This window comes from Rana temporaria, chromosome 3 (genome assembly GCF_905171775.1).
Source record: "Rana temporaria chromosome 3, aRanTem1.1, whole genome shotgun sequence".
Lineage (NCBI taxonomy): Eukaryota > Metazoa > Chordata > Amphibia > Anura > Ranidae > Rana > Rana temporaria.
In genome coordinates this window covers 410,134,399-410,148,963 of record NC_053491.1, presented here as the reverse complement: position 1 = coordinate 410,148,963, position 14,565 = coordinate 410,134,399, and the positions used below count along the sequence as shown (strand labels likewise).

The 14,565-nt window shown below is 43.5% G+C and overlaps 1 protein-coding gene across 2 annotated transcripts in view; it reads left to right on the top strand.

Moving 5' to 3' along the window:
• The first annotated feature begins 758 nt into the window (after positions 1-758).
• The window catches only part of PPIA (peptidylprolyl isomerase A), a 43,082-nt gene continuing 29,275 nt past the window's right edge, over positions 759-14,565 (top strand). The window contains exon 1 of one of the 2 annotated variants that reach the window (XM_040346027.1): positions 759-894. In XM_040346027.1, the coding sequence (XP_040201961.1) occupies positions 826-894 (69 nt within the window). In that variant the 5' untranslated portion in view covers positions 759-825. The remainder of the gene's footprint in view (positions 895-14,565) is intronic. The other variant, XM_040346028.1, reaches the window with a different exon arrangement.

Below are 14,565 nucleotides of genomic sequence, written 5' to 3'. Positions count from 1 at the left end.
CGCTGGACTGCGCCGTTTGCGGCAGGGTACTCATGACCCCTGGCAATGCACATGAATAGGTATAAAGGGGCCCTAAATGCTTTTTTTGTAAAACACACTTTGTATAGATAGAGAGAGAGAGAATCAGATTTAAAACATTTGTTTCAAAACGTAAACTTAGTTAATCTTACATAAGTCTTATTTTTACTTTTGAAAAAACTCTATCCTTCTACTCAAACCCCAGTGGGACACCCGAATTATATATAGAAACAGACAAATACCTTGGCAGTTATCTAAATACATACCATCTTCTGCATAGCCAAAAACTTCACATAGTATTACATCACATGCAAAATATATTTATAGTGATATTTTGTATGACTGTGCGGGCAAAGCAGATTTTCAATGCTGCCATTTTTTAAAAAAATACAAAAAGCCCCCACAAAGGATCAGCAAAGGATATGATAATGACAATGGATTTGGTTCAGATCCGGGAATGTCCCAGTACAAGGTAGACACTTCGGGGGTATGTGCCAGAATAATACAAGTTTAGTCATCAGATGGTTCTGACGTTACCAAAATAGCTTTGTCTTCTCTGCCCCTGCTCTCCCTCCCTAATCACACAGCATTTGGTGCTACCCACAATATATCTGACAGGATTAGTGAGGAAATATCCTAAGCTAGTATCAAATATTCTTGGGTTCATTGTTACTGGAAAGGGGAGGGAGGTATTATCCGTTATTGTGTGAGACTGACACACTACTGGTAAGCTAGGTATATAAGGCAGTGGACGCAAAGATCCCTGTACAGCATCTCAGAGGCTTCTGCAACGTGACCACCTTCATCATGGAAAACAAAAGGGCGTTCTTTGACATAACAGCAGATGAGATTCCCCTTGGCCGTATAGTGATGGAGGTACAGTCTGATAAATAAGTTATGTCCACTGTTTATTTGATCTATTTTATTTTAATAATGAGTGTCATACTATTGATTTTGGGATTTTTGAATGTACTATACCTAGGACATAAAACTGGCCATAGACATCACAAAACAGTTGAATGTACAGTACTAATCATCGCCTGATGCCTTCTGTGCCAGCTTCAACTCAGGAAGGCACAGCTTCACTCTGTGGAGTTCTTCAGTCCTGATATTGGCTCAGGGAAAGAAAATCTCAAGTGGACCTGTCTGATAAGTTTATCTCCCTGAGAACAGTTGTATGGGACTATAGGCTACCCTATTGACATAAGACTGTCATCTGATTGCCACAAAATGTAATCTAATGTCTAAAAGAACCTCTAAACCAGATGATGAAGCGGGAGTAGTTGTAATTCGGCTCACGAGATTGTGGGGTCCAAGAAAAACTGATACTTTAACAATGTGCCCAAAGTACGCAAAGAATCTTTTTTAATCGCTTCCTTCATCGCTTCCTTCATTTAATTATGTTATCTCTTATTTGTTTCTATTACATACATTTTGGAAATGTATTCATTCCGATAACAAGTGTGAATATCAAATAATGTTTTTTTTTTCTTAAATGTTTTACTATCCTTTTAAATTATAAACCTATGCCTGATTCTGAGGGTAACTAGATCTCTAAGATCACGTGTGAGATAGTTGGCACATTTCAGATTTGCTCCAGGTCTCTGTTTATGACTTTTTACTTGCACATCTCTAATGCTTTTCAGAACTTTATAATGTATAGAAATCCGAAAATTTAAGAAATGTTATATTGTCGCAAACAGTAAGATGTACCGTGGAGGGTTCTGTACACAAGACAAACACAATCTATAGGAAATGGATAAATGAGACATAAGAACAGATGCATTTTTGTACATATGACCAGCCATGTCTAAAAAAAATAACTATACATTAATGCTGCATGAAGCAGTCAGCTAGTTAGAACTTTGCTAAATAGCAATAGCACTGAGAGCAGGGCCGCTGATAGGGGGGGACCACCAGTCCTCTTGTAGGGGGCCCAAGCACACAGGGGGGCCCACACAGGGAGGATTAGTGATGGACGACAATTGCAAAACTCTTCCTCCAGCGGCTGAAAGCTGGTCTCTCCCCCTCTCCCTGCTGTGAGCTTTTATCTGCTGAGAAAGACAGTCATCCCTCACTAATCCCCCTCCTTGTGACTCTTTGATCCAAGACCTCCAACTTTTTTTTTTAATTAACTCAGTTTTATCTTTTAGATTTAGCAGGAATTGTTTGAGGTATGTTGTATTTGTAAAGGAGGTTTTAGGCGCAGAGCCTAAAGTCTTACTGCACTTAGAGGCACTTCTCTGCTTTTGTTTTTGTCTATGTTGTATTTGTGTCTGCTAATAATTTTGTTATGCTGTCAGGAAATCTGTACAGGGCCCTACGATTTCTATCAGCGGCCCTGACTGAGAGGACAAAGCATGGTAATGAAAATGAAGAAAAACTGATCAGGCAAGGAGTTGGAAACAGCAATGAAGTTGCCTTAAAATAACTGTCAATTTAAAGAATGGGGGTAAAATCTCCTAATTCATGTGGCTATATGCAGCCATGTACCTTTTAGTATATGGAGCTTATTGCCTCATCATCTAGTAACTTATTGTGAGAATAAATAAAAATCACAAGTGTAACTTATGCTGGCCACACATGGGTCAAATTCTGAATGAATTTTCTTTCGAAAATCAGAAATTATGTGTGTTTTGTGATCTGATGGTGCCACCATTGATTTTGAAATTTGGCCAACCAAGCCTTCAATTTCACCTCATGTTGCTACAGATAATAATTTTTGTGGCTGGGATTTCTCATTTCTTTTCAGGATTGAATTTTTCTTAAGCAGATTTTTTTTCCAATTATATTTCTCACACAATTCTATTATTGATTAGAAAATCGTTCGTTTTCAAAAAATTTCCAACATGCCCTATCGCTCATATTCGATGGCTACACAAAAATCGTCCCACTAATGGTGCAAAATTCTAACTAAAATTCGTAACTACAATTTTTGAAAGAAAATTCTTTCAGAATTCAACCTATGTATGGCCAGCTTTAAAGTTTAAAGACTTTACATGTATCCACTCAAGAGTATGCTGCCATTAACAATAGTGTAAGTGTTTTACCTTTTCTCACACCACAGCTATGCAGTCACATGATCCCCCTCCGCTCGACTTCCCAGATCTATGGAGTGAAACAGGAGGGGCCGAAATTACCCTGTGATGTCAGCCCACCGGCACAGGGGGATCACGTGAATGCACAGCGGTGGTGTGGGAAAAGGTAATTAGCCTTTTCATTTAAATAACAACATATACACTATTGTTAATGGCAGCATAAACCAGAGGGTGTTCATGTATATTTGCTGCATATTGCAGCTAAATAGTGGTTGGAGGGGTTGGGAAGAGAGCCGCTCTCGCGCTGACAGGGAGGGAGGGAAGAGACTGTCACAGCAGAGCAGCAGGATGATGAAGGCATGTGAACTGACCACGGTAATCATGGATCCACAGTCATGATTACTGTGGTCAGCACAGACAGGGGGACACAGGAACTGGCAGGATCAACCAGGTATATTACAAGATAGGAGATCTAGATATATACAGAGCATGCCTTTAAGGAACAGGATCTAATTTAAAAATGTTTGGGGTTACAACCACTTTAAAGTGGAGTTCCACCCAAATTGGAACTTCTGCTTTAAGCAATCCTCGCCCCCTGACATGCCACATTTGGCATGTCATTTTGGGGGGGGGGAGTGTGTACCCTCTTTTTAGTGGGACTTCCTGCCCTGCTTCCTTTCTTCGACCGCCTAGGCGACTCCTCCTATGGCCCTAGTAGGCCCCTCCCTGCCAGCGATCTTCTGGGACACAACTCAGGTCCCAGAAGATCAGCTGGCAAAAAGGAGAGCGCAGCGCGACTCGCGCATGCTCAGTGCGTGCCTGGCCGTGAAGCCGTAGGCTGTCACTGTCGGGTGCCCATAGTTACTATGATGGCGCAGAGGAGAGGAAGAGGAGCGAGCCTCCGGTCGGCCGCATCGTTGGACCGTGGGGCAGGTAAGTGACGGTTTATTAAAAGTCAGCAGCTATGCTTTTTGTAGCTGCCGACTTTTAATAAACGAAAAAACTTTGAGTTGCTTTTTTATTTACACCTGCCCCAGGATCTACTAGAAGGTGTTAAATCAATCCTTCTATGGATGAACTATTGCTTGTTCAGTTTTATGGTGAATCAGCCTGCCAAACTCCATTTTTAGATTTAGATGTACTAATAAAAAATGAAAGCAGAAAAATGAATACAAACAATTGTGATTAAAAGGGGCATGCGTCCATCCCTGTATGCAAGTTAAAGCTCAGATGTACAGTTGCCAGAGTATAGCTGCATGCTGTTATTGGCTTGAACAAGCCGGTACATAACCACTCTTGTCTATATTCCCCTCACGCACGTTCCTGGAGACAAGGCTCATCTGTAGTGGGTGCTGCAGCGACTACCAGCTGGTTACTGGAAAATCACAAATAAACGCACATATTCGCCAGTACACCAAGGATCCTTAAATGTTGTCCAAAGATTTTTATATAAGAAAGGTTTTCCTTGTCAAAAGGAACGTTTTTTTTGCTTTGTTTTTTTGCTAGTTTTTAGCCCAGTGTAAATTCCAAATTGCAACTTGAAGCTTATAGAGGGGCTCCTCTTCTCACTCTCAGGCCGCGTACACACGGTCGTTCCAAACCAATGAGAATGGTCCGACGGGCCATTTCCATCGGTTCACCGCTGAAGTGGCCTGATGGTCTGATGTGCGTACACACCATCGTTCCAAAAAACGATCGGGTCAGAACGCTGTGACGTCAAACACACGACGTGCTGAATAAAACGAAGTTCAATGCTTCCAAGCATGCGTCGACTTGATTCTGAGCATGCGTGGGTTTTGAACCGATGCTTTCTGTACTAACCATCGGTTTGGACCGATCGGGCAGCGGTCCATCGGTTCGATTTTGAACCATGTTTTAAAATTTTGGACCGAAGGAAAACAGACCGATGGGCTATACACACGGTCGGTTTGGACCGATGAAACTGAACCTCGGTCCATTCTCATCGGTTTTGTCCGACCGTGTGTACGGGGCCTTAGTGGCTGCACAGAGCAGCAGGAGAGTAAAAAGGAAAGTAGGTGCTGCTGGGGAAAGAAGAAGTAAAATGTGTTGATGCTCAAAGCTAGTAGTCATTTGCCAATAAATACCTGCACCCAAAGCAAAGGATCCAGCACTATTCTATAGCCCTGTGCACTTATACACACTACATGACACATTCAGTATCACATTACAAATCACGCATACTTACAGGAACAAACATAACTGAGGATTAGAAAAAGAGCCATCTAAAAAAGAATTTATGATCGATAGAAAACAGCCATATAGAGAGAAGCTGTGTAAATTGCACTAGAGCTGAATTACACATAACTGAACACTGAGGCACCTATTAATAGCCTCTCTGACTGGTGCATTGATTAATAGCAGTAGGACCTGGTATAACGTCAAAGCCTCACAAGCTCAATCCCAAATCTGCAATGCAGAAAATGCCCAGCACATTAATGCCTTTAATACAAGGAAAAAAATAGATTCTATCCTGTCAGCTCAACTAACCTTCATCAGGGAAGCCCCAGAGGCATCTTAATCCTTAAAATAATGGAAATACCTTCTCTACAAAGGATCAAAGAGATGACAGGATGGGCTGTTATGATACCTTCACTTCTTGTATCAGTTACACTTTGCTAATAAATTGTAAGCTCCCGGGGACAGATTGCTTATCCCCTTTTGTTTCATCTGGCATTAGCATAGGTATTGCATCCTTCCCAGTATAAAAGGCTATGAAGTTATAGTAATGTGTCTGTACATTATATATATATATATATATCATTATGATGTGGAATGCACTGGTACTGTCTGATCACATAACTAGCATACTTGAGAACAAGAGCACTAATATAAATTAAAACGGTATAAGTCTCATGTATAGGATTAAAGAAAAGATGTATTGAGTGTATTTCCCACCGCAGCCAATTACCGTCCCATTCAATCAGTGGCAGACCACTGAGGGCCCCTGGGCAAAAAATCATATCTGAATATCAATCAGTACCTGTCACTGTCGTCATCAGAGAATGCTCTTTTGCAATTCTTCCCAGTGTGTGTCATATTATACCATGTATACCAATGTGCCCTTGCTTATATCACCATCTTGAGACTCAGCCCTGTTATTGCACCTCACCAAAACACTAAACAAATAAACAACCCAATTCAGCTCTTTCTGCTACTGAGTGACCCTTCTTCAAAGCCGGACTTCCTTCTGCACTGCCTCCATGACTCCTATTGTTCTTTAGGACACTAGCATAGCCTAGGGTTGCCACCTCATTCCTTTAAAACAGAACACATATGAATTACACAGGTTCTGAGGCTAATTTAATGCAGGCAAGGCACCAAATGAGTCTAATTACCACCTTAATTAGCCACAGAACCTGTGTAATTAATATGTGTTCTGTTTTAAAGGGATGAGGTGGCAACCCTAGCTTTCACAGTGCCAACAAAATGATCAAAAGATTCTAGCTTGGCCACTATAGAAAACATACAGTAGCTCTTTTTAGGCACTTTTAGACATGGTTGATTTACGTATTTAAAAAAGTTAATGTGTTACGGGAACCAGATTCCACGTTCCATTTTCTGCACATGAAGATAGTTTACTCTGGTGGGTTGCTATAGCCAAACTGTACAGACAGAGTTGGATTTATAAGGGGGCAAAAGGGACATTTTCCCCAGGCCCCTCCTGCCAGAGGGGGCCCCAGACTCCCTTTATGAAAACATTTAACTTATCTTCCCTCAAGAATTCAGTAGATGTTTGTTAAGGAAATTGTCCAGTTTGCAGCCTTTGCCAAGCTCCAGTCATGTCTCACTCTATTTCTACAGGTCATTTTATTACATGATAAAAGGATTGCTAATACCTTTCCAGGTTTTAATGTAGCTCTTATGCCCTGTACACACAACAGGTTATTCTGATGAAAACGGTCTGATGGATTTTTCCATCAGTTATCCAATGAAGCTGACTGATGGTCCGTCGTGCCTACACACCATCAGTTAAAAAAACGATCGTGTCAGAACGCGGTGACGTAAAACACATCGACGTGCTGAAAAAAATGAAGTTCAATGCTTCCAAGCATGCGTCGACTTGATTCTGAGCATGCATGGATTTTTAACCGATGGACTTACCTACAGACGATCGTATTTTTCTATAGGTTTTTATCCATCAGATAATTTTAAAACAAGTTCCTATTTTTTTAACCGATAGGGCCCACACACGATCGGTTTGGTCTGATGAAAACAGTCCATCAGACCGTTTTCATCAGACTAACCTATCGTGTGTACGCAGCATTAGAATATATTTGAGCATGATGGCCACTAGCTGTTTAGGAGAAAGGTCATTCAGCAAATTGGCACTGATAAAGAATTATCTGAGAACCATGATGACCCATGAAAGACTAATGCTGCATATACACGGTCGGAATCTCCAACAACAAATGTTCGATGTGAGCTTTTGTTCAGATTGTGGGAACGTGCTAAAATGAAAATTTTATTTTATGTTATGATTAGAATCACTGAACTATTTCTCTTTCCTATATTCCTTATACTGTTTGTTTTCATACGCATTATGCATATGTATGTATGGGAATGATCAATACTGCTTGTTTTCCTTGATAAGATTTGTCAGATATGGTTTTTTAAGTATATTTCAACTTGGATGGATATACAAAAGGGATAAAGGAAAAGTTCATCTTCCATTATCTCCTTCTGCTTCTCATCTTTCGAATGTGTGCTCCAGCCCATCCCCCTATTGCATTCCTAGATGGCTTTTATTCCAAAACCCCCTTCTCGTTCCTTGCTCTGTATGGAAGAGGAAAACCACCCCTTCCCCCCCTGTGTGAAGCTTGTGGAGGAAACTTGCTGAGCTGACAATGAACTTTTATATCACGTGGACTTATAAAGAGGATGTGTGTGCAGCTTTCCCAGGAATGGACTTGTGAGAAGAAACCATCCCCTATATGAACTGACCTATGAGGTGCCATGTGCTACAGACGTCACAGGGAGGGAAGAGGGTAGAGTGGGTGAATGGGAGGGATCGGTGGGTGTGGGTGTATGATGTGAACCAATCAATGCATGTTTTGTGATTCTATGCTTTTAATAAAGCTATGGGGGCCATAGCTCAGGCTCTCTCTTGGCTGTTGAACGTTGGAAGGTGAGCATGTGAAATATTTTTGTCTGTAGATTGCACTGTCTCACCATAGTAATTTGAATCAGGCGGTAGAATGGGTTTCCTCCCTGAGAAATTGTGTCAGGAAAATAATTAGTCCACATCAAGATATTCCGACCGTGTGTATGCTCAATCGGACATTTGCTGTCAAAATTTGCGACAACAAATGTTTGAGAGCTGGTTCTCAATTTTTACGGCAACAAAAGTTCTTGTCGGAAATTCTGATCATCTGTAGCCAATTCCGACGCACAAAAATCCTATGCATGCTCGGAATCATTGAACTTAATTTTTCTCGGCTCATCGTAGTGTTGTACGTGATCGCGTTCTTCACGTTCGGAATTTCTGACAACATTTGTGTGACCGTGTGTATGCAAGACAAGTTTGAGCCAATATTCCGTTGGAAAAAAAATCCACGTTTTTTTTGTCGGAATGTCCGATCGTGTGTACGAGGCAGAAGTCTGCTTTTACGCTCAGCTGCGGGCGGTCGTTGACGGTAAAATGCCACTAGTTTTAGCGGCACTTCACCATCATTTTAGCGGCGCTGTTCGGCCACTAGCAGGGCACATTTAAACCCCACTAGTGGCCAAATAAAGGGTTTAATGCACCTATGTAGTGCCGCTGCCGAAGCGCTTTGCAGGCGCTTCAGCAGCGGTGTCCATTAATTTCAATGGGCAGGAGCGGTGGAGGAGTGGTGTGTACACCGCTCCAAAGATCCTGCTTGCAGGACTTTTTTTAAGGTCCTGCCAGTGCAGCACCCCTGGGACTGCAGTGGAGGCGTTTTACAGGTGCTATTTTTAGCCCAAAAGCTCCTGAAAAATGCCTCAGTGTGAAAGGGGTCTTAGTGCTCTGTGCCTACTGGCTGTCAAGCAGTGGCGTCACTAGGTGCAGTAAAACACGGTATCACCCCCCTGCTTGACATGGAATATGCCATGTTAGTATGTGGGTGTTGATGGATGAAATATGTTAGTATGTAGGGAAGGTGATGAATGGATTGTTAATATTTGGGGGTGATGGTTATCATGTAGTATGTGTGTGTGGGGGTGGGGGTTGATGGAATGTACCATATCAGTATGTAGGGGGCTATGATTGGATTGAACCATGTCACTATGTAGGGGTGCAATAAAAGAGGTCTGGAATGTCCAATGTCTCAGTGATGTCAGAGGGGGTTGGGGCAGGGGATGAATGTCTTCCCCTGGTGGTAGAGGAGGAGGTACACAGGACACACTGACATGCTGTCTTTTCTCTCTTTTCCTCTGGTTTCTCTCTGATCTCCAGCACATAAGCAGCTGAAATCTTCATCCCTTCCTCTCCACAAACCCCCTGCCCCCGAGTCTCCACCTCCTGTCCTCGATTCATGGGCGTTACCATCTTTCCGGCTCCCCCTATAGGAATGAATGGGAGTTGGACTTCAGAAACATGGTGGCTCATCCCAACCAAGGATCCTGGCCTTCCCGGGGCTGGAGCGGACACCAGAGAGGTGTCACCCCTCTGGCGGTTGTCACCTGGGTGCGGTGTGCACCCCCATAGCAACGCCACTGCTGTTGAGAGCAGTGTCCTCAAGATGATACAGTTTGATGAGTTAGGCCGGCCATACACAGTTTGAATACACCTGAGATTCGAACCGTTAAAGGGTAGGCTGAATGTATCTCTTGTGATAGCAGCTACTAGTGATATTTCCCTGCCAGGAGAAGACAATTCCTAATTTCACTGTCAGCGATGTCTGTGTTGATGGTGGAATTGTGCGAATTCTTTCCTGCAACCATAAAAATTGTGTATGGCCTGCCTAAGTTAAACATTTTGCAGATGCTAAGTGCAGGAAGGAAGACTTTTTGTAAATATTGTAGTTCGATGCATTACTGTGATATATAACTTTTTATTTGTAATGTAGCGCCCCCTTACTTTCAGTATGGGCACTACACTAAAGTTAGTGGGGAATGGGAGAGTTATTTTGCTCCCATTCACAATTTGTTAAATTGCAGGGCTGCTGTCCTTTCAGAACTGGCTTGTAGGTCAGTCTGCGTTTCAGGGGTGCGTTTCCACCTCTGGGCGGCAGTTGGCACTAGAGGGGTTCTGGCAGAGCCACTTTTGCCCAGCAGCCAATTAGAGGAGTTTTTTCCCTCGCTGGGCGTGCTGGGGAAGGGTATATCTGGGGCAGACGCCATTGATTCTAAGTCCTTTTTCGCGGGGTCCAAGTTCCAGGTGTGGCATTCACCTTCAGGGTGCGCGCATCCATGGACCCCACCACCATGGCCTACCTGGCCAGAGTTGCGCACCATGCGGAGCTCCATCCTGATGTGGAAAGGGGCCCCAGGGTCTTGCTGGGTCCCAACCTTTGCTAAGAGGATCCTAAGCTGAGAGCTGTGCGGTGGGGAATCGGCTCAGGGAGAACCCGGAGAGAGGTTATCCAGGAGGCCTGAACGAACCATCGGGCATCTGGTCACCACGATACTGACAGGTATATTGCAGCTGTCAACTGGTGGCTCTAACTGAATTCCTGGGAGGATTCGCTCAATCCAATTATTGCACCCTAAATCGCTAGGCCTGTGGCAGAGGTCCAGAGTCAGGCCTGTGGTAGAGGTCTGTTCCTCCCAGCGATTTGCAAGTGACATTTCGGCTGCCAGGCTTGTGGCAGAAGTCTGTCCGGGGGCACTTTACCCACTCTGGCTAGAGTGGCGACGAACTGATCTCATTATTAAAAAGAGCGGGACTGCTCTTTTTCATATCCAAGGCCTGATACTAAAGTTGTTCTCATGCTTCATCAACCTTTCCTGTCTTGTCTTATGTTGATGTTGGCCATGTTGGGCCTTGGAATAAAGCATTGAAGAAAATCCAATTGATGACTGGACCTTCGCTCATTGCCTCAACTCACTAGTATCACCCCTAGACACCCTGCAAGGTAACTCAATACGCCGATCCCACAAACAACCAGCGGCTCCTGTGGGGGTAGCGCTACAGTAATATAATTACATTTCTATGTTGAGGGGCCCCCAAAATTGAAGTGCCCCAGAGCCTCCAAGGTCTGAATCTGGCACTGTCTCTTTTTTCTGTCCTTAATTGCTAATTCTGATATTACTGCACACTGTCAGCATCTCGAAGTGTGAATTAAAAGACTGATTTTCTCTGGCCCACCCCTTAAATTCATTATATTTCAAGTATTTCAGCATCACATGTGGGTGTTACCTAGGGATAGTCAGAATGCAAATACAGCCTGCTTATGAACGCTCACTCCTCCAGACTGATACTCACCCAACAAGCTATTTGCATAACTCCTCCCAAAAGCCAGCCTACTGCTTGTATCAGGGTGAATGGCTCTTGGAAGGAGTACTGAAGTAGGGAGCATTTGTTTTCAGGATCCTATGTACCGCACCTAGCTGGACCCTCCCACCAGCCATGATCTGCCTGCATTGCATAGATAAGCAACAAGACACAGGGATGATGTCACAGAGTACAAAAATTAGGAACATAATCAAAATAGAAACGTTTTAATAAAAAATTTAATTTGTATGTTGATGGCAAGGAGCAATCACTATAAGCAGATTAAACTTCAGCTTTAATTAAATGGTGCAAATAGCAATAACCTATAGCAATCGATCATATTTCCTATTTCAGTCAGTTACAATGCTCAGAACAAACACAAAGACTGTGAATGGATTACTATAGATTATCAGCACTTTGCACAAGATTCTATATGGAGCATACTGCTGGGGCACCAGGGCATATGATGACATTATATACTAAAGATTGTTATGGGATGGTGGCACGTCACAATATAGGAACAGATGTCAACTGATTATAAAGAGGGACAAAGGAATTACTGATTAATCCTCAACGAGCCTTCCTGGAGCCGCTCCCTCCACTGTTGGCATGCCTGTCAGGAACTCATTACTGATGCTGGATTTATGTGGCAGCAGTTACAGGGTTAAATGGCAGCTTCCCTGTACATCTGTGTAAATTTTACAGCGCATCCAGTTTTATATAGCTTAACAAGATCTGTGTCAGAGCTATGAAGTCTCGGAATGAAATGTATATCTGTGCTACTTCAGCTACTCTCGCTATTTTTCGGCAGCAGTTGGACGCACTGCAATGTCTGTCACCCCAGGGAAGAAGGCTGATGATGTCATCATAGTGCGTGGGTGCAAAATATAGGACAGCAACACCATTTCTAGCAAAGTGACTCAAGCAAAGAAAGACACAATTCATTACTGAGTATATATCCAGCTTTTCTTACATACTGCATGCTGTAGGTGCACCACATTCTTCTACGAAGAATATACCTACAGGGCACATAGAACTGATTAATTAAAAGGAAAGAATAATGTATTTTCAGTGACACCATAGTTTTAGATACAAGCGAAAGCTAAAGGACACATGAAATATTTGAGATATCATTGGTAACCTCCTTGGCTCCTTCTGAAAATTACATTTATCTCAAGTTGTAACAAAATAATTATACTATTTATTCAGTTATTGCCACTAAGTAAAGATTCCCAACTCATTGCATCAATCACTGTTTGATTTGGTAACAAATTGGAAGGCCTAAGTTACGTACAACATCAACAAATATGCAAGTTTACTGTCACATACCTGGATGAGCATCTTAGCAAACACAGTATAGGAGCATATGGGAAATAGTATTCACATAAACACACACAGGTTGAACTGGTGCTGGTGTCTTTATTCAACCTTACCAACTATGTAACTATGATGCAGAGCTTAGGATGACAAGAATGGCTTCAATTTCTTCTCCAGTACAAAACCCCTGGGTTTAAGGGCAACAGAGTATAGGGATGAAGAAGTTGTGGCACCACTACCGATACTGTGATAACACTGGAATAGGGATGAGCTTCGTGTTCGAGTCAAACCCATGTTCGACTCGAACATCGTATGTTCGTCAAATTACGAACGTTACGGGCCGTTCATGCCAAATTCGAGTGGCATGTCACGGCCCATAATTCACTGCGGCATCGCAGTGCATTGCTGGCTGATGATTGGCCAAGCATGCACTATGACCTGCATGCTTGGCCAATCACAGTGCGCAAAAAACGGAGAGGGTGGCTTTGGCCAGTTATGGCTCAGGGGGTTTAGTACACGCCCATACTATAAAAGGCCGCCTGCAGGTCGGCCTTGTGTAGTGTGTTGCGGCAGTGGTTAGAGAGAGAGAGTGTAATTTTTTCTAGGTAGATAGAGCAGGCAGGCTAGTCAGTTAAAGTTACAGTGTGTAGAGGATATATATGCATCCCAGGTGTTGTATATATATTTATACACTGTATAGTTTAGCTAGATCAGCTCTTCCTAATTTACTGGCAGGCAGGTGATTGTGCTAGCTGCAGTATTCTCACATGGTGTACTGCCTGTGTCCTCTGCAGTGTGCACCTAAAGCTACGTGGTGTGTGTACTGCCCGTGTCCTCTGCAGTTTGCACCTAAAGCTACGTAGTGTGTACTGCCCGTGTCCTCTGCAGTTTGCACCTAAAGCTACTTGGTGTGTACTGCCCGTGTTCTCTGCAGTTTGCACCTAAAGCTACGCTATATTTATACACTGTATAGTTTAGCTAGATCAGCTCTTCCTAATTTACTGGTAGGCAGGTGATTGTGCTAGCTGCAGTATTCTCACGTGATGTACTGCCTGTGTCCTCTGCAGTGTGCACCTAAAGCTACGTGGTGTGTGTACTGCCTGTGTCCTCTGCAGTTTGCACCTAAAGCTACGTAGTGTGTACTGCCTGTGTCCTCTGCAGTTTGCACCTAAAGCTATGTAGTGTGTATTGCCTGTGTCCTCTGCAGTCTGCACCTAAAGCTACGTGGTGTGTGTACTGCCTTTGTACTCTGCAGTTTGCACCTAAAGCTACATGGTGTGTACTGCCCGTGTTCTCTGCAGTTTGCACCTAAAGCTACGTAGCGTGGGCCAGATTCTCATAGAATCGGCGGCGGCGTAGTGTAAGCCATTTACACCACGCCACCGCAACTTACTGGAGCAAGTGCCGTATTCTCCAAGCACTTGCTCCGTAATTTGCGGCGGCGTAGTGTAAATGGCCCGGCGTATGGCTGCGTAATTCAAAGGGGGCGTCTTGTATTCAAATTAAGCGCGCCCCTGTGCCGATTGAACTGCGCATGCGCCGGGCTGAAAAATAGCCCAGTGCGCATGCTCCAGCTCACGACGGAAAACGTCAATGACGCCGACGTGAGCGTCATTGACGTAAAGTCGTATTCAAGAACTACTTAGTAAAACGATGTAACCGACGGAAAAAGCCGACGCGGACCCGACGCCATACTTAACATGGCATACGGCGGACTGGCGTAAGGTTACCCCTCATATAGCAGGGGTAACCTTACGCTTACGGAAACGACGTACG